Below are 25,773 nucleotides of genomic sequence, written 5' to 3' on the forward strand. Positions count from 1 at the left end.
AACCGAGGGCTGATGCTGGGGTCTAGTAGTAAGGGGTTTGGGCTGGTGGGAAATTTTCGTCTTAGTTTTATTTTCAGTCTGTTTGTGGAGTTTGGTTATTTTGAACAACCTGGAATAGTATTAAAATAGGAACGATACTCCCAAGAATTTAGGTACAATTCCAATTTTGGCCAGGGAGTTACACAATGAGTTATTTTCCCTAGAACTCCCTTTAGAGCAAAAGAGACAGAGAGACACACACATAGCCCCCATCCCCATCCATCCACTTCCCCCTAACTCCTCACTGTTTTTAGTCCCATAATAATTATGGTATTAAGCGTATACTATGTGCTGTGGACTTTAGTAAGCATTGGTGTAGATAGAAATAATCAGGTTGACACAGCCTAAGTAGGAGGGAATAGGATGTAGTCCCTATTTTACAGATGAGGTAATGGAGGCACAGAGAAATTGAGTGACTGCCCGAGGTTACACAGCAGACAAGTGATGGAGCTAGGATTAGAACCCAGATCCTCTGACTGCGGACCTGGGCTCCTTCCACTAGGCCATTCTGTTTCCCATGCTAGCAGACCTGCAGCAACTAGAAATTGCTGAGTTCCCAGTGTATTCTGTTCATGGCAGCAGAGACTATTAATTGTGTAGGACAGCAGGTCTTGGCAGCTGATAAGATGCAGCGATGCAAAAGATTCTAACCTTTACCCCCTTTCTTTATTTTTAATTAGAATTTTAAAGCATTGTAGAGTTAAATTAGACTCATCCCAAATGCTTTGTCAGGAAAGCAAACTTCTACATTTCACTTTTGTCAGAGTGATCTTTGAGTCAAAAAGACTTTCCAGAAAAACATTATCCAGAGATAATTCCACTAATGAGATCAAATATACTGAAACTGGAAAGGGCAAATCAACGGAAGAAAGATAGTTTTTTAATGTACTTTTTTTGTCATTTTCAACATAGAGAGCTCTTTTTCTCCATCTCCGAGGGCATCTACAAACTGCATGTGGATGGAATAATGTATTTGGAGTTTCAGGGTCAGGGCACTGAGTTTGAGGTGGTTCCCCACCATCAGCTTCCCACCACGACTAGTCAGCTTCCCGAAATGGCCACCACTTGCTCACTGCCACCATCAGCTCCCTTTCCATAGTCGGTCAGTCGGTTGTATTTATTGAGCGCTTACTGGATGCAGAGCACCGTATTAAGTGTTTGCGAGAGTAATTTATTCATTTTAATGTCTGTCTTCCCCTCTAGACTGAAAGCTCCTTGCGGGCAGGGAATGTCTGTTGTGGTGTACTCTCCCAAGTGCTTAGTAAAGTGCTTTGCACACAGTAAGTTGTTCAGTAAATACGGCGTGTATACGGTATAACGCTATATCAGACACATTCTCTGCCGATAATGAGCTTGCAGTCTTGAGTCGTTGACTTCTGTGTAAAATGTTTAAATAATCCCTCACTTCAGTCTTCCTCCCCACACCTCCCTGCCCCATGGCTGCAGGGCACCGTATTTTATCGGGGCCAGCCCCGTTGGGATGATGAGCAGATCCAAGGCGGAACAGGCAAAAACCTCCTCTTCTCTGAGCAGTCCCATAGTCCCAGCCTCCCCGTTACCAAATGACACACCTCCAAGGGGAGGATAATGGGGAGGATGTGTGGGCAAGCTGTGGGTTCCCTGATTGTAGTGTCCCTAGTTGCCCCTCTTGAAGCTTCCCTTCTCATAGGTAGGAATGGGACATTTGGGAGGGACTGGGAAGCCTCCGAAAGGATGTGCGAGATGCAAGCCTGCTGGTCACGCGGAAACAACGCACGGGCCACTTTGCAACTGTCCCCTACCAGTCGATCGTTATCGTGCAATTGCTGATCGGTTCGCGAGGCTGGTCTGTGCCACGGGGACCTCCGCACCTCCGGCACCTCGTGTGTTCTAGGCCTTGCGATATCCTCGTCTCAGGGAAGCACCTCCAAACTACTACCACGCTAATCCAAGAATTTATCGTTTACCTCCTTGACTATTGCATCCATCTCCTCACTCTCCTCCCTGCATTCTGTCTCTCCTCACTCTAGTCCTTCCTTCACTCTGCTGCCCAGCTCATTTTTCTAAAAAAAAAAAAAATTCAGTCCGGGTCTCCCCACTCTTCAAGAATCTCCAGTGGTTGCCCATCCACCGCTGCATCACACAGAAACTCCCTCCCGTCGACTTTAAAACACTCAATCTCCTATCCCCCTCCTACCTTGTTTCTCTGATTTTCTACAACAGGTCAGCCCATACGCATTGTTCCTCTAACTCCAACTTGCTCACTGTACCTCAGTCCCATTTAGCTTATCACTGGCCCCTTGCCCACGTCCTCCTTCCGACCCGGAGCTCCCCCCTCCTACGTATCTGACAGGCCGTCACTCTCCCCACCTTTAAAGCCTTATTTAAAGTCACATCTCCGCCAAGAGACCTTCCTCAACTAATCCCTCATATCCCCTACTCCCTCTCCTTTCTGAGTCATGTATGCACTTGGGTCTGTGCATACCCTTTAAGATCCTGACATTCAGTCCGCCAGTAGCCCCACAGCACTTAGGTACACATCTGTAATTTATTTTCATGTCTTTTCTTTTCCCTCTTGTAGACCGTAAGTCTCTTGTGGGCAGAGAATGTGTGGACCAACTCTAGTGGTTGCATTTTACTCTCCCAGCACTTAGTACAGTGTTGTGCAAACAGGAAGCACTCAGTAAATACCACTGAATGATATCCTGGCTCTGCCACTTGTCGTCTGTGTGACTGTGGGCAGGTCACTTAACTTCTCTTTGCCTCAGTTACCTCATCTGTAAAATGGGGATTAAGACTGTGAGCCTCACGTGGGACAACCTGATTACCCTGTATCTATCCCAGCGCTTAGAGCAGTGCTCTGCACATAGTAAGCGCTTAACAAATACCAAAATTATTATTATTATATGTAGAGTTCTTAGGGAGATCTTTAAATGGAAATAATTTCCATCGAAATTGCTTCATATATTTAGGAAGTAACTGTATTTCTGGGTTGTAATGGACTCTAATGTTGTCTATTTTACTAGATGTGTTGTCAGCAAATAGGTGCAGGGGCCAGTTTCTCCCTAATGCTAGGTAACTGTCTCTTAGCAGCAAAGGCAGTTTGTGTAAATTGACATCTCCCTCACTGGACAGAAATAATCCTTTGCCCTATTTATCATAAACGTACCACTGGTTTAATATATAACACAGTACATTAAGATGACAGCCCTTCCCAAGGATGGATGGATATATATATATGTACACACATACATATATGCACACATGTCACTTTAATGTACTCTATCTTCATAACCACAACTTAGTTTGATGCATTAGTTGAAAGTAATAGAATGTGGCCTTTTGGAGATGTACGTACTACAATGGTTAGGTTGTTCATGAAAGAAAAAATGACTAGTCATATATTCCTATTTTGAGAGCAAATGGTACTGTACTTTCAGAAGCTCAGTAGCATCCTGTTTCGGCAGGGAGGGAAGGGGAAAGTAGAAGTTGTATCCTTGTATAGAAAAGATGTTTCCGTGTCTCCATTTATCAGCATTGAGTACTGTAATGCTCCAAATGGCAGACAATATTTATGGTGAACACAAACCAGCTGGACCGGTTGCAAAAGGCAGATATTTCTAAAATGACTTGGGAATGTTTCAGTACTCACAATGTTTTCCCGTCCAGTCTTAAAGGTGTGTTCGGTGGCTCATAATACTTGTGGGATGAAAGCATCCTGAAAGAGACAATCCGGGGGAAGAAAATGAGCTGCTGCAATTGGAGACAAATCTTTAAAATGGCATATGATTGCTGTGCATTTGGTCCAGCAATTGGTAATATCTTTCAACAACACAATGGTTGAATTCACTTCTCTATAGATCAGACAGTTACCATTTTTCTCACTTTTTGGTTTAGAAGTCATCTGTCCATCCCTTCCAAGGCTTTTTCATATTTCATCAGGTCATTTCCATATAGCTGTTTAATTTTTTGTGGTTTCATTTCTTCTGGATCCTTATCTCAGGTCCTCTTTATCCTGTTCATTCAGTTGATCAGTGGTATTTATTGAGTGTTTAGTGTTTTCAGGGCACTGTGCCAAGCACTTGGGAGAGTATAATACAGTGGAGTTGGTAGACATGTCCCCTGCTCACAAAGTTGATCTTCATGGTAAGAATGAAGGATTTTGACTCATTTTAGTGGAGAGGAGATTGGGAGTGGTGTTATGAACAAAATGTGGCAGAGTAGGGGCCAGTTGGAAACTACTACAAGCCAATGTCATAAAGCCTAGATCCAGGCATTAGTTTCCTTGCAGCTCTTCTGGTTGGACCAGTCAGAAGGGAAGGCTCTGTGTGCAAGGTTGCCGTATTATTAGCCCTTGCTAGCCTTCTTAAGTTCTCCGTTTTGCTCTGCATGTGCTTTACTACAGTCCCTAAATGCTTATGTGGCCAAAATAGTATTATTTTTATGGCATTTGTTAAGCATTTACAGGCACTGTACTAAGCACTGGGGTAGATACAGACTAATCGGGCGGCCACACTGGGCTCACAGCCTTAATCCCCATTTTGCAGATGAGGTGACAGAGGCACAGAGAAGTTAAGTGACTTGCTCAGTGTCACACAACAGACAAATGGCAGAGCTGGGATCAGAACCCAGCTCCTTCTGACTCTCAGTACCATGATCTGCCCTCTAGACAGCACTGCTCCATAATAATTATTACAATAGTATTTGTCAAGCACTTTCTATGTGCCAAGCACTGTTCTAAGCCTTGGGATACATATCGGTTAATCAGATCAGACACAGTCCCTGTCCCACAGGTGATTCAAACTCTAAGTAGAAGGGAGAACAGGTATTGAACCCCCATTTTACAAGTGAGGAAATGGAGACACAGATGTTAAGTGACTTGCCCACGGTCACACAGGAGGCAAATGGCAGATCTGGGATTTGAACTTGGGACCTCTGACTCCCAGACCCGTGCTCTTTCCCCTAGGCCCTGCTGCTTGTCTACTAGAGAAATTCTTGATCCCCATTCCATCCCAAATCACTTCCTGCCCTAAAAATCCAGTGTTAGTTAGGGTTTCTTCTTCCTCCGTTCCCCAACCACTCCAAATTACTCTTAGTGACTTCAGAATCCAAACCTCCACATATTTGGGATGGGTTTGAAAACAGATGCCCCTTGCTTTGTCCCTATGATTGTAACATTTCTCACCAAATTGGGCTCAATATAATTTTTTTCTTCCCCTTAACAGCTGAACAGAAAACTGGTCTCATTGCTACCATATGTTTTTTATGAAGGGGTTAATAATAATAATAATAATGTTGGTATTTGTTAAGCGCTTACTATGTGCAGAGCACTGTTCTAAGCGCTGGGGTAAACACAGGGGAATCAGGTTGTCTGTCCCACGTGGGGCTCACAGTCTTATTCCCCATTTTACAGATGAGGGAACTGAGGCACAGAGAAGTTAAGTGACTTGCCCACAGTCACACAGCTGACAAGTGGCAGAGCTGGGATTCGGACTGGTTTATTGCCAAGGCATTCAGGAGAGGTCTGAGGAGCCCCCCTTTTATTTGTGTAATGGCTCCTCTCTCTTTTTCTTAATAATAATAATAATGTTGGTATTTGTTAAGCGCTTACTATGTGCAGAGCACTGTTCTAAGCGCTGGGGTAGACACGGGAATCAGGTTGTCCCACGTGGGGCTCACAGTCTTAATCCCCATTTTACAGATGAGGTAACTGAGGCCCAGAGAAGTGAAGTGACTTGCCCACAGTCACACAGCTGACAAGTGGCAGAACTGGGATTCGAACTCATGACCCCTGACTCCAAAGCCCATGCTCTTTCCACTGAGCCACGCTGCCACTCCTGAGCCACGCTGCCACTCCACAGTCACATTGCGGTGAAGCTAACATTCACTGTCCAAGCCCTGGTCACCGAACCATGTATACTAGTTGTGGTGAGCTCAGAGGAGGATGTTTTTAGATCCAGAAGTGAAAGTGTCTAGACTAGGGTTGGGCAACTTTCCTTTATAGAAGAGAGGACCCCATTCTTCCCCACCCCATGGTCACCAACAGGCTTCAGCTCTGAAGATGGGTGTGGGGACACAAGGTGGGCTTTCTGGGCCTGGATAGCAGCTAAGACCTGCTGCCACAGCCCCCACCTCCTTTCTGCCCTCCTGACTCTGAAGAGCCACTGAGACTGCGGGAGACTTCAGAGTAGGTGATTAATACCCTTCCACAAAAGGGTGGGAACGCTCTCCTCGGGCAAAAAGGGGCAAGCTTTCTCTAGTCTAAACCGTGCAGGGTGGGTGGTCTGAGCAGCCTGGATCTAGCCCCAATGGGAGAATCCCCCTCCCCAAATCCCCCAGAGCCCCTGACCCTTGGTGAGCCCTTGATGGGCCCTTGGCCACCCTGGGGTCATCGTCATGAACCCGGTACATTTCATTCATTCAGTAGTATTTATTGAGTGTTTACTATGTGCAGAGCACTGTACTAAGTGCTTGGAATGGACAAATCGGCAACAGATAGAGACAGTCCCTGCCTATTGACGGGCTTACAGTCTAATCGGGGGAGACAGACAAAAACAATAGCAATAAATAGAATCAACATTTGACCCTGAGTCGATGGCAGCTTTGCCACTTGTTAGCTGTGTGACATTGGGCAAGTCACTTAACTTCTCTGTGCCTCAGTGACCTCATCTGTAAAATGGGGATTAACACTGTGAGCCCCACGTGGGACAAACTGATCTCCTTGTATCCTCCCCAGTGCTTAGAGCAGTGCTTTGCACATAGTAAGCACTTAACAAATGCCATCCTTATTATTATTATTCCAGCCCCTTGAAAGTATCCAGAAGAGCACACAGAGAAGCAGCGTGGCTCAGTGGAAAGAGCCCGGGCTTGGGAACCAGAGGTCATGAGTTCGAATCCTGGCTCTTCCACTTGGCAGCTGTGTGACTGAGGGCAAGTCACTTCACTTCTCTGGGCCTCAGTTACCTCATCTGTAAAACGGGGATTAAGACTGTGAGCCTCACACGGGATAACCTGATTACCCTGTATCTACCCCAGTCCTTAGAACAGTGCTTTGCACATAGTAAGCACTTAACAAATACCACCATTATTAATCCCCCAGATCGACTGACAAGAATGATGGCATCATTGTTTCGGGAACGACTTGTCTATGCTGGATCTGATTGGGGTTTGTGTGTTTTTTTAAGATCTGAGCAGAGTAGATTTTAAATCTGAGGCAAATGTCAGTGTCCCCAAAGCCTCTCCCATCACTGTCCCCATGTGTGTTTTTTTCCATGCTGCTTCCTGTCCCCAAGAACCACTGGCTACGTTCCTGAAGCCCCTTTCTAATCCATGTTTTGTGAATCTGTCGACCGTGGAACAGCTGCCGATTCCAGGGTTTATCTCCTCATTATATTACTTTATCTTCATGAGCATTGCTTAGCATCTGGAGCATGGAGATAGGCCAAACGTTTTACCCTTTTGTCTCTAGCACACACTAACTCAGATGGATGGTAGCATTTGGATTTCCTAGGAAGAGTCTAACAACTTTTGTTAAATTAGAAAAGATCCAGATTGGTTAGCAAGAAGTTGAAACCCGCAGGCTGGAAATGGCCTCTTTTCTCTGGCAGGGTCTACTGTAAATCACAGCGATAGCACCGCAGTTTGGATCTTTAGGATAATGGGACTCTGCGATATATCCAGCAGAGATGTAGAGGAATGAACACCAATCGGCCATTAAAGTCACACTGTTCTTGTTGTTGTAATTACAATACCAATAATACTAACGATCTTGAGTAGCGTATATTCAGAGCGAACGTAGAGCCACACGCAATTCTTCCTTCAGGCCCTTTCGACTTCCTTAACTTCTCATCACAGAATCATTGAGCTGGAAGGGCCCCAACTGACCTCCAGGTTGGTGAGTGCCGAAATCAACTCAGGCAAATTGATGATTTTTAAATACTTACAGGGAATGAAATACTGGTTTCTATGGTACCCTATTTGTTGTTGGATCCCCTGATTGCAGGCTCAGGTATGTGGTTCGATTTGGTTCTTATTAATCTGAGGGAGGATTAGCGCGCCAAGCATTGAACATTAAAATGCATTTTGGGTGAAAGAATGCCCTAGGCTTGTTTCCTGGACCCTGGTCCCTGAATGATCTCCGGGTTTCCTGGCCAAGCGATGTGGGTGACGCCCTTGCCTATAAACGATGTTGCTTCCACAACTTGTCCTGTCATAAAGCAGATACCTTTGTCGTTCTCCAGCGGCTTTCGTGTGTCACCCTGTAACTAAACCAGCTGGTTCGTTGGTAATGAGGGCTTTGGATTTGTCAGCGTGTGTATCTTTTCATTTTCTATCGTTGTCATTTCGTTCCGAGACCTATGCCCCTTCCGTCCCACAGCATTAGCTAAAAAGTGAAGTCTTTCTGTTGTTTCTGAAAATACAATCAGGGATGCTCCTGAAATTCATCATTTCCTACATGCTATGTAGTTACTCAAATCTTTCGGCGCTTCAGCTTTAGCCTTTCTATGGTAGTTTGTCTTCGACAACTCCAGCCGACTTGGTCTTGCGGCACAAAGTATCAAAACTTGGGTGAAAGCAATGATATAAACTGAGTGGCGGCAATCCTCAGCATGTCTGAAAGCTGGTTTAGTGGATTATCTCTTTGTCTATTGTATAAATGCTTTCAACTTGCCTTTTGGACTTTATTACCATGGTCTCATCTTTCGTAATCATTTGTGAGAGGTAGGAAGGTTATAGGTGAGTGAAAGGGGGGGAAAGTGCACTTGAATTTGCTCCCTTTGTTCACCCCTCCCTCAACCCCACAGCACTTAATGTAAATATCTGTAATTTATTTATATTATTATCTGTCTCCCCTTCTAGACTACAACTCTGTTGTACTGTACTCTCCCAAGTGCTCAGTACAGTGCTCTGCACACAGTAAGCATGTGATCGATTGGTGACTTTCATATAATGGCAATTACTTTCTATTGCCATTTCTATTAAGTGGCAGGTATCGAAGGCAATGCGAGGAAAAACTGGTCCCTTGGTCTCAACTGTAAGTGATGGCAGAAGGCCAAGGTCACGTAATCGGTGGCAGGGATCCTAAACATTAAGGCGCTGTTCAAAGGAACAGACCGACCTTTTAGAGGCCCACTAGTTCTCCCGGGCGTCTTTGGCAAGAGCAGATCCTGGATTCACGATGGTCCTAGTGAAATTTCAGCCTGAAAGTTCAGCTTAGAACCACTTTCTCCCTGTGGTTTCAAAGACATTCTGTATTGATTTGTTTCAACAAAACCCTCTTCCCTTTCCTGAATTGCTTCTTGTTCATGCTAGGTCATGATTATATTCAATTCACAGATAATTTGGTTTCAAGAGTAGTTGACAAATGATCCCTCCCCATTGCTCAGTATATCAGGTTATGCACTGAAAGCCCTTTTCCTGATTTCCAAAGAACATTGAGGCTGACTGAGGTGAAAGGTACTAGGCAATTCTCAACTGGCAGTATATTTCTGGTCTGGAATATTGGCTCAGCTGATCGGAAACATTTCTAATGAACACCCTTTGCATTCTGTAATCTCATTTTTTTCTCACCATGCAGCACTTCATTTGCATCGGCTCACCTTGTGACTGTCAAGGTACAAAAAGAAGCATAGAGATTACTAAGTAGCACCAGCTTTTCTGCCTTTGAACTCTTAATGAATCAAAGACATTTGAATGCTTACTGTGTGCAGAGTACTGTATGGAGGACTTGGGGGACTACACTACAATAGAATTGGTAGACCTGACCCCGACCTCGGGGAATTTATGGTCTAGTGGCGTCGGCAATTTGAATTTTCTGCAATTCAGAGTGATATTCATTAGGGAAGGGATGTGAGACAGTTTTGTGGACAGGCTGTTGACTGTTGAAATTTAGTTGTATTGTGACCCAAGTATCTAGAAAAGTAGCCAGCAAAAGTTGCTAGATATGAATAATGAAGATTGCTAATTTCCTTTCTTATATTGTACCTGGTGAAGGAGAGCTAGTTAATTTGTGAGCTGGTATATGTTTTGAGCTCATTTTCCAGGCTGCCATAATCCACAGTGAGTATTGTTAGAAGCCATTCTCTTTCTGGGGCAGTAGAGATATCTGATATTAGACTGTTTCCACCAAGCAGACTAAGCAAACTCAAAAGGCACCAGGATCCTCAGTAAAAGTTCTGGGATTGGGCTTCCGGTAAAAAATAACTGTGGTATTTGTGAAATGCATATTCTGTGCCGAGCACTCTTATGAACATTAGAGTAGTTACGAAATCGCTAGGTTACACAGTCCCTTTCTCACTTGAGGCTTGCAGTCTTAGTTGGAGGGAGACCAGGTATTGAATCTGCATTTATGAGAGGAAACTGAGGGATGTGGCATAGCGGATGGAGCATGGGCCTGGGAGTCAGAACCATCAGGGTTCTAATCCCAGCTGTGCGAATTGTCTGCTGTGTGACCTTGGACAAGTCACTTAACTTCTCTGCACCTGGATTACTTCATCTGTAAAATGGGGATTTAAACTGATAGCGCCTTGTGGGACATAGACTATGTCCATCCCGATTAGCTTGTGTCTACCCCAGTGCTTAGTAGCTGACACATAGTATGCATTCATTCAATTGCATTTATTGAGTGCTTTCTGTATGCAGAGCACTTGGGAGAGTATAGTATAACAGTGAGTGCTTAACAAATACACACACAAACACACATATATATATATATATACACATATATATATTCACACACACACACACATTTCTTGAGCACTGTACTAAGTGCCTAGGCAAGTACAATCTAAAAGGATTGCTTGTATTCAGTCCTAAAGTGGAGTGGGAGCTGGAAAACCAGTTTCTGTTGTTCTCTCTCTCTCTCTCTCTCCCTTCCCAACTTTGGAAAAGTGTGGCCAATCCCATCGGCCGGCAGACAAATGCCTTCTGAGGTCTCTCTCATCTGCCATAGCTTTGAATCGTAGCATTTAATCATCAATGAAAGACATATTGATTTTGACTTTGCTACATTTGTGGAAGGTGGAGAGTGGAAAACCTCCAGGTGAAGTGCCATCTTGGACTGGAATTTAAGGTGCTACGTTGGTGTGATTTTTATGCAGTTCATAAGCCTCTGTAGACCTTTTGGACATACCCTATTAAGTACTTGCCTTTCCATCCACTGTCCTTCCTGCTCTCTCTAAATTATTTTAGGGTCTGTCTTTCTCGCTAGATTGTAAGCTCCTCCAAGATATAGGGACTGCATCTACTAAACTCTCCCACACTCTCCTAAGTGTTCAATACGGTGCTGTGCACCCAGAAACCACTCGTCTGATGGATTGATTGAGAATTTTAAAACAGAGACCCGTAGTTGGATGCTGCTAGAGTGGAGCTTCATTCATACGTTTAGAGTTTTGAGGATTGCCTGTTTTAGCCTTTATTTCAATTAGTCCCAGGAATAACTCCACTGGAGTGTGTCCAGGACGATACTTGCTGTCATCGGCTGGAAGCCAGACCTTTCTGCAACATCAGGCAATGGCCACCAGCTCATTTCACTTTCCCTCACGTGGGGATAGGGGTGTCAGGGAAACAAAAGCGTTCAGAATAACAGGTTCCCCTGGCTGGGGATGAGACATTCTGAAGCTCTAGAGCCATCTGCTTAAATCTGGTCATGTTCTGTAGCATCTAAACCAATCTGTGCGAACAGTCTCAGTGAAGAAACCCTCTGCATTCACCGTGACTTCGTCTCACCCCTTTATTATCTCACTTCTTGCAATATTCCACCTGGAGCTCTACTGGAGGCTTTTCAGGTGGGCCCTACTTAGTTCAACTGTGTCAAATTGCTGGGGAGATCTTGGCTTTGTGCACTCTGCACAAATAGCAGCAGATGGCTTCTTCCCATTATTTAAATGTCAGAGAGGAATGGGCAGGAGAAGGAAGCGGGGGGTTGAAAAGGCTGGCTGCAGGTAGCAGACATGGGTCTGTTTAATTGTCAACCTTTAATGCCTTCTTTGCATTTTGGAGCCAAGTGCTTTTGAGGTTTAAATTAAAATGACTGATTCTTTAATACCAGTTTTAATTGTCCTTGTAAACTACATTTTTATGGAAAGCTAGGTGCTGTCATTTCAAGTTATTTACAGTTTGATTCGCTGCAACAGAAAAAACTCACATACATTTAAAAATTTAAGTGTCTAAGAGTAGTATGTACACATTCATTGATTACTGAGAATGTCACATTTTTTCCCCCAAACTACAAAAGGTCTCTAGAATGCAAATGCATTTTGATTCTACTTCCATGATGTAATCATTGACAGTGTCATCTTGCTCTTATTGCCTCCACCTCCTTAGTGGAAGATGGAGACAGCAGAAGCTTATACCAGATCAGGACCCTGAATTTAGGCTAGCAACCTGAAAGAATAATCTTCACCATTGTCTTTATAGCACTTAATCACCTTACCCCCTCCTACCTCACCTCCTTCCTCTCCTACTACAACCCAGCCTGCACACTTCTTTCCGCTAATGGTAACTTTCTCACTGTACCTCGATCTCGTCTGTCTCGCCACTGACCTCTCGCCCACCTCTGGCCTGGAATGCCCTCCCTCCTCATATCGTACAGATAGTTGCTTCTCCCCACTGCAAAACCTTATCGAAGGCCCATCTCCTCCAAGAAGTCTTCCCTCACTAAGCCCTCCTCTCTTCTTCTCCCACTCCCTTCTGTGCCAGTCTTCCTTGCTCCTTCATTCATCCTCCTTCCTATGCCCAAAGAATAATAACGGTGATATTAAGTGCTTACTATGTGCAAAGCACTGTACCAAGTGCTGGGGGATAGAAGGTGATCAGGTTGTCCCACTTGGGGCTCACAGTTTTAAACCCCATTTTACAGATGACGTAACTGAGGCACAGAGAAGTTAAGTGACTTGCCCGAGGTCACACAGCTGACAAGCGTCAGAGCCTGGATTCACACCCACGACCTCTGACTTCCAAGCCCGGGTTCTTTCCACTGAGCCACGCTGCGTCTCTGTACATGTCTGTAATTTATTTATAATAATAATAAAGATGCTATTTGTTAAGCACTTACAATGTGCCAAGCACTGTTCTAAGCACTGGGGTAGATAAAGGTAATCAGGTTGTCCCACGTGGGGCTCAGAGTCATAATCCCCATTTTACAGATGAGGTGACTGAGGCACAGAGAAGTTAAGTGACTGGCCCAGTCACACAGCTGACAAGTGGCAGAGCTGGGATTAGAACCCGCGATCTCTGACTCCCAAGTCCAAGCTCTTTCCACTAAACCATGCTGCTTCTCCCTTAGCCAAGCTGCTCTTCTATTGATTTATTTGTTTATATTAATGTCTATCTCCCTCTCTAGACTGTGAGCTCATTGTGGGCAGGAATGTGGCTATTTGTTGTTGTTCTGTACTCTCCCAAGAACTTAGTTCAATGCTTTGCACACTGTAACTGCTCAACAAATGCGAATGAATGAATGAATAATTGACTAGATGTGGGTTGTGACCAGTTCTGAACTAAGTTCTTGGGAGAATACAGAATGACAACAAATAGACACATTCCTGCCCTCAGTTAGCTCATCTGTAAAATGGAGATTATGACTGTGAGCCCCACGTGGGACAACCTGATTACCTTGTATCTACCCCAGCATTTAGAAGAGTGCTTGGCACATAGTAAGCGCTTAACAAATACCATCATTATTAGAAGAATGGGACTACCATGAAGCTAGTACAAGGTAAAGCCAATATACATTGACTTCAAAAACTATAAAAAAACAATTTTTTTCTTCCTTCCTACATCAAAATTTCATCTCCCTTAGCCTGTAGACCCATAAATGCTGTGATAAGGAGAGTCTTTTTAAGTTAGAAATTTTCATTCTAGTTAGCTCTCAGAAGTACTGTTTAATGCAGCGCTGAAGAGACTCATCATGTGCTTCATGGGTGCACAGTTCAACTGACTTGAATGTTGTAATGAAACAGTATGCCATATTGGCCACCTGGATCTCTGAAGTCATTGGATGCAGTATTTCCTTTTCAATTATTGATGAGGAGAGTGGGGGAGATATTGGTGAACTAAAAATGCCAAGGATCCTGTTAAAAATAGAACCTGAATTTGATACACCTCAGAGCAGCTGCATAGACATATTTCTGCCAGAGGGCCTGCATCCTGTATATGGAAGATACTCAAATTTTAAGAAGCAGCATGGCCTAATGGAAAGAGCAGGGGCCTGGGAGACAGAGGGCCTGATTGATAACCCTGCTTTGCCAGGTGCCTGCTGTGTGACCTTGGCCTAGCTGCTTAACCTCTCTGTGCCTCAGCTTCTTCATCTGTAAAATAGGGATTCAACACCTGTTCTCCGCAGCGTGGCTCAGTGGAAAGAGCCCGGGCTTGGGAGTCAGAGGTCATGGGTTTGAAACCTGGCTCTGCCACTTTTCAGCTATGTGACTGTGGGCAAGTCACTTAACTTCTCTCTGCCTCAGTTACCTCATCTGTAAAATGGGGATTCATTGTGAGCCTTACTTGGGACAACCTGATTACCTTGTATCTACCCCAGCGCTAAGAACAGTGCTCTGCACAAAGTAAGTGCTTAACAAATACCAACATTATTATTACTTAGACTGTGAGCCCTGTGTGGGATAGGGATTGTATCAGACCTGATTATCTTTTTTTCCCCCTGTGCTTAGAATAGTGCTTGACACATAGTAAGTGCTTAAGAAATATATTTTAATTTATTACTGTTATCACTATTATTTGAATCCCTGCAAATTGTATGAGGTGTTTGAATTGCATCATCAGAGCTGGAAAGGATTTTGAAAGATCATGTAGTCCAGCCCTCTGCTTCCATGCAGGGCTCCATTAAAATATACTGGGTAGATGGTAATGTAATCTTTTCTAGGTAGCCATTTCTGGTTTTTTAAATCACTTTTTAATTGAGAAGTTCTTCCTCATGTCTCTTGCGGCAATGTAAATCGATTTACTCTAATTTGGTTCTCCAGTCAGTATGTTCTTGATTCTAACCTTGCACGGACTTTGAAGACAATTTTTAAGCTTTCTTTCAGTCTTTTCTGAACTATATGAGACCAGTTATCACTCTTCTTCAAAGGCACTACTTTCATTCCTTTAATAATTTTGTATTGCTCTTCTCTAAACTCTTGGTACATGTATACAATATTTTTGTGTAAGTGGGACACCCATCTACATGTAGATATAGGAAGAAATATATATCTAGAGAGAGAGATGTATATCTATATATCACACTGCATGGGATTCAATTTTTAGCAAATGGGGTGTCTCAATTCTAAACCTATTTGGAGGACTGGTATAATTTATGGAATGGATACTGTATGATTCCATGAAGCTGTTAGAAAGGGTGAGCGATCTTTGGAGAGTGTTATATTCACACAATTTATATAAAAAGTGTAAATTGAAGCATAAGTAATGGATTTCCTAAAATATTCCCATGAGATCCCTCTGGAAAAACTTCAACAGAAGGCAATAATAAACAGGTTGATATATCAAATAGAAATGGATCACTGAAGCAACTCTCCAGATAGCTGAAGTTAAAGTGTCTGTTTTCTGAGTCAACTAGGTAATTGCCTCGATTCTCTACTTCACTTTGGTGACTGATTGAAGCTACATCTACATTACCAGAGTCAGATTTCTGAGGCAACTAAAAAAGGCTTCTTGAGAATAGAAGGCAGGTTCTAGCAGTTAATCCTTTCAGTCCTTTCAAGCATGCCTTAGTCCCCTTAGTAGATAGATCATATTAGTTTTGTTTAAAACCAGGACATTTTCTGGGACACTTTTCCACTTCCCTCAGGTGGCTGTGAGTTGAGAGAGACAGTGAGGGGTGAGATAAAACCAATATTCTGATTCACCTGAACCTCAAGGCCCAAAATGCCACGGAACATAAACCAAGTCCCTAATAAGCATGTTCCAGGCCAGTCTTGGAAGTCCAAGTATAAGCAAGAGCCTCTGAAGAGTAATCAGTTGTAGTTCTTGGGGGCTATGTGCAGAGCACTGTACTAAGCATTTGGGAGAGTACATTAGAACAGATTTGGTAGACAAGTTCCCTGCCTATAAGAAGCTTACAGTGTAAAGGTTGAGCAGTTTAGAAAGCAGGGAATTCCAAATTCTGGGACATGTATTTATTTTTATAAAATTGCTTTGTGATCACCTACACGACTTCAGGATTGCACCAGCTAAAGCAGGAAGTAAATTCATCCAAGACTGTGCCCAAAGGCAAACGGGCATTTGGGTAGTTGTGTTCCTGCAAACCCCCTTGTTACCCCATCACTGTGTTGTATCATCAGTTGTTTGTGAGAATAATGAGAGTAGGTGGGGAGGTGGTCTGAAGACAGTTCTCTCTCATCGGGTACAATTCAATTGTTTTGAGCTGGATTCAACATTATAAGGCCAAAACCTGAAGTGTACTATTGTACTTTTTTCTCTGAGTATACTCTGATGCTTATCAGTCACATATCCGTGGTCATTAGCATCACGTGGGGAACCAATTTGCACCGCTTAAAATCGGTTTCAAGTAAATAATGAATTTTAAACAGTTGTAACTTGAACTCTTTGCACTGCCAATGAAGGACTGGTAAGTGTTACTGTCATCTGTTTGAAATACCATCCCTGGCAGAGCCTCTTGATTTATAAGCAATTTACAGCCACGTAATGGTAAATACATTCCTCTATTCTTCCTCTCTTCCTCATCAAAATTGTGCTCTAAAAAGTCAAATCCTAGCTGGCACTCAGGCTATCTGTACATCACAGAAAAATGTGTGTAGGAATGTTGCCATTTGCTCCTTACAATCACCACCTTATGTTCATCCCTTCATGCTCTGGCAATTGGCAATAATACTTTGATTTCAGATTGGGCCTCTGTCCAAGGAGCTGAATGTTCCATTGATGTTCCCTCATTGATCCTCACACCACTTTAGGGAAGAATGAAGAGATTGGGTGTCCTCCTCCTGACTCCTGGAAAATCAAGAGTTTAAGAAACAAACTCACTTGGCCGATCAGTGGTGAAATTTGCTGATAGCTGCTGGGGCAGGTGAAACAGGTGCTGGCTTAGGGTCCTGAAGGTATTGCTTTGGAAGTCTCCCCTGCTCCCCCCACCCATTTTTGCACTTTTGCTGACTACCTACCTGATTCCTGCTACCACTATTGCCTGGGGGAGTTTTCCAGAACTCCACTTCCCAGAAACATAAGACCCAAACAAGAACCCGACCCCCACTCTAATTCCACTCTCGCTCACCCCATTTGGCTCAGTGGCGATTTGGGGAGCAGATGCGGAGGGCAGGGCCAAAATTCTTTGCTTTCTGTTTTCCACTAGGACCCAGAGCCAACACCGATGGGGGTGAGAACTAGATTTGAGGTAAGGCATAGCTGCCTTACCTCTCGTTGAGGAATCTGTCTGCTGGGAAGAGGCAAGAGTGTCATAAAGTCATAATACTTTATCCTTTGCCAAAGAATTCATCTGAGGAAGAGATAATGGTAGTACATCTGATGTGCATATTAAAGATTTGTTTTTCTGTTCTCTGGGTTAACCCCTGTTTACCCAAGAGGACTTAGAGGGCAGAATTAATTTAAAATTACATGCCTCCAATGTAAATCCACTTCAGTGTAAATCCCAGTAAGATTTAAGGGGCCATAAAAATGTCTGCTGCTTAAAGTCATTTAGCCTGAACATGTCAACTTCGCAGGCAAAAGAGATTTAACAAGGCCAATGAAGTGTCACAAACAGAAAGAAGAGAACCTGGAAAATGTACTGAAAGTTGCAGGCTTAATTTAGGTTTGAGTCTAAACTTGGTTCCAAATATCAGGCTTCTTCTTCCATTTCTCTTCCTCTTCATTTGACTTGAGATGGGGATGTGATTGAATCTTTTTTTTTTTGAGATCCCAGGGGTGAGGCAGGAAGTGATTCTAGTCAGACTAGCTTCTGAGGACTGTAGAAGGTCGCCAGAGCAGGAACTATAATAGCTGGTTGGAAGCAAAGGAACTGGAGAGCAGCTTATGCTTCTAGTCCTGGAGAGAAGGCCCATATGTAAGCTGAAATCATACAGCAAGACCTAGTCCAAAATAGTGTTAGTAAATCCAGTCTTACGAGGTCTTTGATGGGGTAAGGGAAAACCCATAATACTGGGACCTAAGCTGAGTTGGTAAAGATGTTGTTTGACAACCCAATTTGACTTCTGTTTTCCTAGAAGATGAACAAGAAATTCAAAAATAATAGACTGCCTGTCAGCTTACATTTCTTCAGGATCTGTTCATCTTTGGCAGCCTTGAGGCTGCCTCTGTCCCTCCCAGATCTTTAGTTCTTAGACCACTTGTCAGTGAACAAAAATTATGCAAACGTTTAGAAATGATAAAGTATGAATGAAGTGAGGAACCTAAGTAGTGCTTTGCCGAACAAAAATGAATCCCTTCATTTGATCAGTTATCTCTGGTAGTATGGGAAAATTGGCTGTTTCATATATAATCTCCATTTTCCTCCAGAGAACATCAAAATAATTTTCTGAGATATTTTTAAGCTCCACATACTATACCAGAAGTTCAAAGTCTATGGTATAAACCCCCTGCTTCCTGTTAACGTGACATCAGTGGAGGAACCTAAGCTAGTGATTATTATTCACAAAAGAAAATAACGGAATAAAAGAAAGCGAAGATTTGATCATTCTATTTTGGTAAGTTTAGTTTCTAGTGAAACACTCAGAAATGTGGGCAGTGTAAAAAGGGAAAAAAAGGAAAAAAAAAAATCTTTTCAGCTGAGTGTGATTTTTTTTCCATTCAGGAAACACAGGGGTATTTTGTGCAGGATAGGAGGCTGGGGGAGCCTTGGGGAGGGGGTGGTTGTTGAAGCCAATCAATCCCACACTTTAACTACCACCTCTGTCTATATGACTCTGAAATTCACCTTGTTAACCTTGACCTCTCTCCTCTGCAGTCTTTCAGGATGTCACCATACGGATGTTACACCAGTACCTCAAGCTTAATGTATCCCAAACTGATTGCTTTACTTTCCCTGCAAATCTCTTCCCACAACATTCCCATCACAGATGATGCCAAAACCACCCTCTCTGTCTCTGAAACTCCTAGCCTTAACTTTATTCTTGACTCCTTTTTTTTTCCCCAACTCCACTATTCAAGCTGTTGCCAAACCCTGGTGCTTCTTCTTCCCAAATATTTCCAGGATTTGTTCTTTCCTTTCCATCCAAATAGCCACCGCCATGGCCAAGTACTTATAATATCATAATTTGACTATCGCATTGATTGATTTGTTAATCGTCTTAGGGTTCCAACATCAAAAACAATTATGGATGAGAAAGAACATTAATTTTCAAGTAGAGCCAGCATGGAATACACAGTATCTACCTTTTAAAGGGAGAGCTGAGCTTTCTCTCTCATTAGGGTAGTCTCCCAATTCCCATTTAGCTAATCCAGCCCCACGTAAGGGAGTCTCTCTAAAAAAATAACTCTTATCTTAAGCTTAGTGGGAGAACTCCAAAGCAATTTGGACTGAAACCAATAAATCTAGGAATCCAAACCTTCTTCACTTACCCCTATAAATTTTTTTTTGAGACTTATACCCTAACACAAAGACCTTAAATGGGGAATGAAGACCGCTACAGGTTAAGTCATCCATCCTCCTGCCTCTAAAGAGGACCGCCCCTGATGGATAGTGGTAGATTTGATTTTTGAAATCCTCGTGGGGCAGGAGACTCTATGGTGTCATATGATGTTTTATTTAAACCGGAAATGAAAATCGAACCTCACTCTACAGTTGCTCCATGTCAGCATCATTAGCAACATCAAATGAAACACCCGTAAATACAAGGTTCTAAATCGGATTTGAATGGAATAAGGTGGTAGACCCTCTGGCCTCAGTGAGATGACAATCCCAAACAGATAGTATAGATATAAATTGCTATTTTTCCATCCTTTAGCTAAAGAATAATTAGATCGGTCCACCGGTGGGGGAAAAAAAGCAGGACAGCAAAGTCTTGTTTTCTCTCTGTGTTACAGAATCACCACCATCACTCTTAAATCAATATGAAACACCAGTGGAATTTGCTGTCAGATTTGACAAGCGCTCAAGTTAAAATGGTCCCCCCAAACCCAAATCTGAAGATTGGTTACCTGCAACCTTCAGCTCTAGATAAGAGCAGTATACAAGTAATTTCACACTCTGTTAGAGAGCAGGATTAATATAACCAGATGATTGATACATTTTTACATATGCCTTTTAAATCCTTCTCATGGGCTTTCATATATCATTCTTCTTTTAAGGAGACTGACATCTGTAGAGAATTGTTTCATTAAAAACTGACTTGGCCAATATGGGAAGTGAATCTAAAATATAGTCTGATCACTTAGAATATTCATCTAATTAAAAGAAACCCCTTTACATTGTCCCTCTGTCTCTATTCCTCTAGTAAAACTAATTCTAAATTGTTTTCCAAATGAGTTGAAGGCAATAACAAGACCACAGAGAATGTCAAAGAAAATCAATCAGTAGCATTTATTAAGCACCTACTGCATACCTCTAGTCTGCAAGTTCCTTGTGGGCAGAGATCGTCTGTGCATACTCTTCTGTAGTGTAACCTCCTGAGCGTTTAGTACAGTGGTCTGCACACTGTAAGCCTGCAATAAATGCCATTGAATGCCTACAGTGTGCAGAGCACTGTACTAAGCGCTTGGGAGAATACACTACAACAGGGCCGGTAGGAGTGTTCCCTTCCCACAAGGAGCTTAGAGTACAATAAAATTCGTAGACGTGATTCCTGCCCTCCAGTTGGTTCCAACCTAATGGAGTCATGAATGCTAAAATAAATTATAGGAGGAATAACAGACTCTAAAGGTCTGTGCATAAGTGATCCAGGGGTTGTGCAAGTCCCTAAACGATGGGGGAGTCCTCGAGTGTCCATTGGGGGATATTGGGAGGGGAGATGATGAGTTGATTGGGGAATTGATCGCGTTCAGGAGGGCTTATGAGAAAGGGAGAGTGAGTGGCCAGCAAGATGTGAAGGGAGAGGGAGTTGCAGGCGAAACGGAAGGTGTGAGCAAGAAAGTGGCAGTGGGAGAGGTGAGAACGCTGTATGGAGAGTAGGTTGGTTTGAGAGGAATAAAGAGTGCGAACTGCACTGTAATGGGGGTAGAGTGGATATGTCAGAAGGAGCAGCGATCGAGTGTTTCTTATAGAAATCAGGAGTTTCTGCTTAGTGCAGAGAGAAATGGTAACCATTGCAGGTTTTGAGGAGAAGGGAGATGTGCAGAAAAACACTTTGAAAAATAGATCTGTCCAGCTGAGCCAAGTATGGGTTGGAGAGACTAGAGGCAGGGAAGTCAGTGAAATGACCTGGTCACCGGCAAAGCTCCGTCCCTCTCCATCAGCAAAGCGGGAACTTTTGTCTCCATACCTTTTGGTGAACTAAGTCAGTGCCTTAATGGGAAGGTGCAACAGGGCATGGGGTGGGACAGGAGAGATACAACAAAGAAAATGCTCCTCTGCCTCTTTTCAGCAAGGTGCTGAGTGGTCATCTCCCATGTTCTCCTGTCTCTCCTAACCTGGCATGGAGTTAAATCAATTAGATATTACCTATGGGCCATATCCCAGATTTGGGATTGGCTTACAATTACCAGTCAGTTGGCATAACAGATTTATCTGTTTTGTTTTACGTCCTTTGAAGTTAAGGGTTAATGAATTTGATTTGCAAAATGCTCATAGTGGGATGCAAAGAATAATGGCTGTATTAAGTGCTTACAGTATGCCAACTTCTGTGCTAAGTGGTAAAGTAAGGGCAAGATAATCAGGTGGGAGAACAGGGATTGAATCCATATATTCCAGGTGAGTAAACCGAGGCATAGAGAAGTTAAGTGACTTGTCCAAGGTCCCACAATTGGCAAAGTGATGGAGCCAGCCTCTTGACTCCCAAACCTATGCTCTTTCCAACTAGGCCATCCTGCTTCTCCACTAGTATTTCAAGGTAAAAGTCGTCACACTTTTTAAATAAGATGGTGTCACTCTGTTGGAAGACAAGAACAAAAGTCCACTGGGTATTTGTGGGTGCCTACTGCAAGAGGAAATGTGAGAATCGTTCCTTAAACAAATTAGGCCGTGGACTTTGACACATCTTTTCCTTTATCTGTCTTTCCTGAAACAGAATGAAGAAGATGAGCAACATCTATGAATCAGCCGCCAATACGCTGGGAATCTTTAACAGTCCCTGCCTGACAAAAGTTGAGCTGCGTGTGGCATGCAAAGGCATTTCTGACAGAGATGCCCTTTCCAAACCCGACCCCTGTGTCATCCTTAAAATGCAGTCCCACGGGCAGTGGTTTGAGGTAGGTGGCCAAGAAATGCAAAAGAATATTGCCTGATAACTTAATTCATGTGATTTTATTGGGCTTTTCACTGTTTTCAAGCCATAAAGAAGCCAGGGTAGGGTTTTTTGGAAAATATTACAAATTAACATATTTGTTTTGTATATGGGTCATCTTTTTCGTGTGCATCGTGATCCATTGTGTTTTTCTCTTTTTTATAGAATATATTTTATGAAGTATGCAATTTACCTCCTCAACCTTTTGGATTACAAGTGCTAACATTCTGACATTTAGCAGAGAGAAAGAAAAGAAGAAAGGGAAGAATGGTTTTAGTTGTGCTTGCCTAGTTGAATAAGAGCAGCAGACCACATCTGCTTTTTTAACTAATAATGAATGGCAATTCTGGGAAATTGCTCGAGATGTACTAGGGAGGTTGTGGTTTCCTTTGCTACAGTTATGGCACTAATGATTTTAGGATGGGAAAAGTTTAAAGTGGACTCCATCAGCATTTTCTATCTGCATGAGTGACAGGATTGAGAGTTGGATGTTGCCTTCAGGATATTTTCGTAAATAAGGAAAGGGTACAGTACAGAAGAGGTAAGGAGTGTTGGTTTTACTGGAAAACAAAATGCAGTAACTTTAAAGAGAGTTCTGATGAACTCCCTGACCGAGAAAAAAAATGGAGAAAACAACGCAGTGACTTCCAGTCAGTCAGTTGTATTTGAGCGCTTACTATGTGCAGAGTACAGTACTAAGCACTTGGGAGATTCCCAGCCCACAACAAACTTACAGTCTAAAGGGGGAGACAGACAATATCAATAAATAAAATTGAGAACTTGCTTTCATATGCTTAGACTGTGGCATATATCCTCTCTCCCCATCTCCGACTTATGCTGGATGTGAAAGAGTCTGAAGGAATAGTCTGTCTAATTGAACTGTATATCTTAATGGGTTTTGATTGGCCACCACCAGAGTCTTCATCTCCTAAACTTAGTGCACTGGTGTTGTGCTGTTGTATGGGGGTGAGCCTGGGCTATTTTGATTTACTGTAGCGCGTTAAAATTTGGATTGGGCCTCCACTAATAAAGAAGATCATAAAAAAGAATGACTAAATGAATCAAGAAGATCTGTAGATCTGTCATCTGACCTCCTTAAATGCAGTAGAATGAAGGGTCAGAGATATATCATTAAGTCATCGTGAGTTTAGAAATCAACTCTTCTGAATTGTACAGTGGCAAGTTGCAATTTGAAACCTAGAGAGGGTAGAATTTTTCCTGATGCAGAAGGGCATCAAGTCAGGGTAAGTGCAGAGGATTACTTTTCTCCAATCCTAGAATTAAGTCACTATGCTCCCTCCTGGCCCTGGCTTCTAAGTGATGTCCAGAGAGAAAGTGAGCACCTATCCAGGTACAGACACTGTTTGATTTTCCGCAGGTAGGAAGAAGAAAATTTAGGTTGTCAGAATATAGAGGAATATTCAGAAGTTTCAGAAGCATCTTTGACTGTTTCTATCCAAGCAGTAGAACTTGGAGCATTGGACGGGGATCAAGGAGTGAAGGAGCAGGGACAATTCCTCACTGCTGGCATTCCCCATTAGTGCTCCCAGCTGAATGGACTGTGTGGGTCTGGAGAGCTTCTGGAATTACGAATTCCAGCAATATGTGGATTATACAAGCCCCCTCCAGTGCTTGTAGAATGCCCAATGTGCTAGGGTCATTCATTCCCAATCAGGTTGGATATCAGTCCAAATGAGAGTGACCATATACATCTGTGGGCCTCAGCACATTTCACCTTTAATGCAGAAATGCATTTCACTTCGTCTGAGATTTTTGGATTCCGGAATGTATTCACTATTTTCTGGAAATGAATTGCTACTCTAGGTGAGCTGCTTTATGGTCACTTAAAGCCAGCTTGTTCAATTCACCAGATTGTATGTGTTGTTCCTGTTTAGAGGGAGGCATCTCATGGCATTTTATCTTTGATCTAAACAGCTTGGTTTAGTGGAAAGAGTATGGGCTTGCGAGTGAGATGACGTGGGTTCTAATCCCAGCTCCGCCACTTGTCTGCTGTATGACTTTGGGCAAGCCACTTACCTGCTCTGTGCCACAGTTACTTCATTTGAAAAATGGGGATTGAGACTGGGAACCCCACGTGGGACAACCTGATTACCTCATATCTACCCTGGTGCTTAGAACAGTACATGGCACATAGTAAGTGCTTAACAAATAGCGTCGTTATTATTATTAATGAAATATCAATGAGCTATGAGCCCCATTCTTCTTTCGGAGCACAGTGGGGTGTAAGGAAGAAAAAATCTCTTCTCCAAGACTACCTTTCAGCTACATGTAGGTCAAACAGCCGTTTCATAGGTTAGCACATTTCCTTCTACAGCAGAACCCCCAAAGTGGATTGACTCGGGGGCTGGGGGACGACTGAGTCTACACTAGAGGAGATCCTTCAGCCAGTTGTCACACTCCACCATCTTCTCAGGGAGGGGGAATTGCGCATTCTGTCAAGATGGGCTCGTTCTTTTTCCTCCTCCAGAAGCTACGAAGTCAGGGAAGAGGCTGCCTATCCGCAGCGCTCCATTGGCTGAAAGGGAGAACCGTGATGGGGCGGGGGGGCAACTTGCCTCAGCTCTGTGCCATCCCCGGGATCAGGTAGTTGGTCCACCACTTAATGTGAAGGAGAAAAATGAAACCAAGAGGACCCAGTCTACCAGGTGAAAAAATAATTGTAGTTGGTTCCTCTATTGAAGTGAAAATTAGAAATAATCTAAAATATAAATAGGAGATTAAAAAACCAAAGTGAGGGTTCAGCAACTGAACTTTTGTTCTTTTATCAATTGCCAGAATTGGCAGAACTGGAAAAGAATGTTCAAGCTAGCTATTACAAATGAATTCCCTCTTTAAAAGATTTTCTTTTCACACTTTTCTAACTTGCAATGTTTCAGCTGCTAACACCCAGCATGACAGATGATTCAAAATGACGGTTTTCTTTGCTATTAAAGTTTCCACAGTTGCTTTGCATCAAATCCCCATTTGGGAAAAGCTTAATGTCAGTTTTAGCCTTTCCCTTAACACATATTTAATGGGAATAATATATTTTCCTCTTTTCCTTTATGAAAGTTTGTGGTTTATTATTATATTAGCAATCCAACCTGGGCATCTAACAAAATATAAAATATTATTAACTGAAAGTATTGCTTCTATCCTGCCCAAGATGACATTGTGCCTCCGGAAACAGATATTCCATCATGTTCAATTGGTAAAAAAAAACCAACACAAAACCTTGGACACAGAATATGGGAATTGCTCCACTACAGTATAGAGTACAACTGACTTATTTGGAAATTGAGATGTCTAGCTTACCAATGCCAAGAACAGTTTTAGTGCCGGAATTGAAGGCGAGATTCATTGCCTACGAATGAGAAAAGGCAAAATGAAGCAA

General features: G+C 42.9%; 1 protein-coding gene across 4 annotated transcripts in view; it reads left to right on the forward strand.

The window, feature by feature from the left end:
* The window catches only part of CPNE4 (copine 4), a 426,330-nt gene that overhangs the window by 190,690 nt on the left and 209,867 nt on the right, over positions 1–25,773 (forward strand). For all 4 annotated transcript variants that reach the window (XM_029070548.2, XM_039912979.1, XM_029070547.2 and 1 more), the window contains one exon: positions 22,164–22,344. In XM_029070548.2, the coding sequence (XP_028926381.1) occupies positions 22,165–22,344 (180 nt within the window). In that variant the 5' untranslated portion in view covers position 22,164. The remainder of the gene's footprint in view (positions 1–22,163; positions 22,345–25,773) is intronic.

The sequence above is a fragment of the Ornithorhynchus anatinus genome, chromosome 8, assembly GCF_004115215.2.
Source record: "Ornithorhynchus anatinus isolate Pmale09 chromosome 8, mOrnAna1.pri.v4, whole genome shotgun sequence".
Lineage (NCBI taxonomy): Eukaryota > Metazoa > Chordata > Mammalia > Monotremata > Ornithorhynchidae > Ornithorhynchus > Ornithorhynchus anatinus.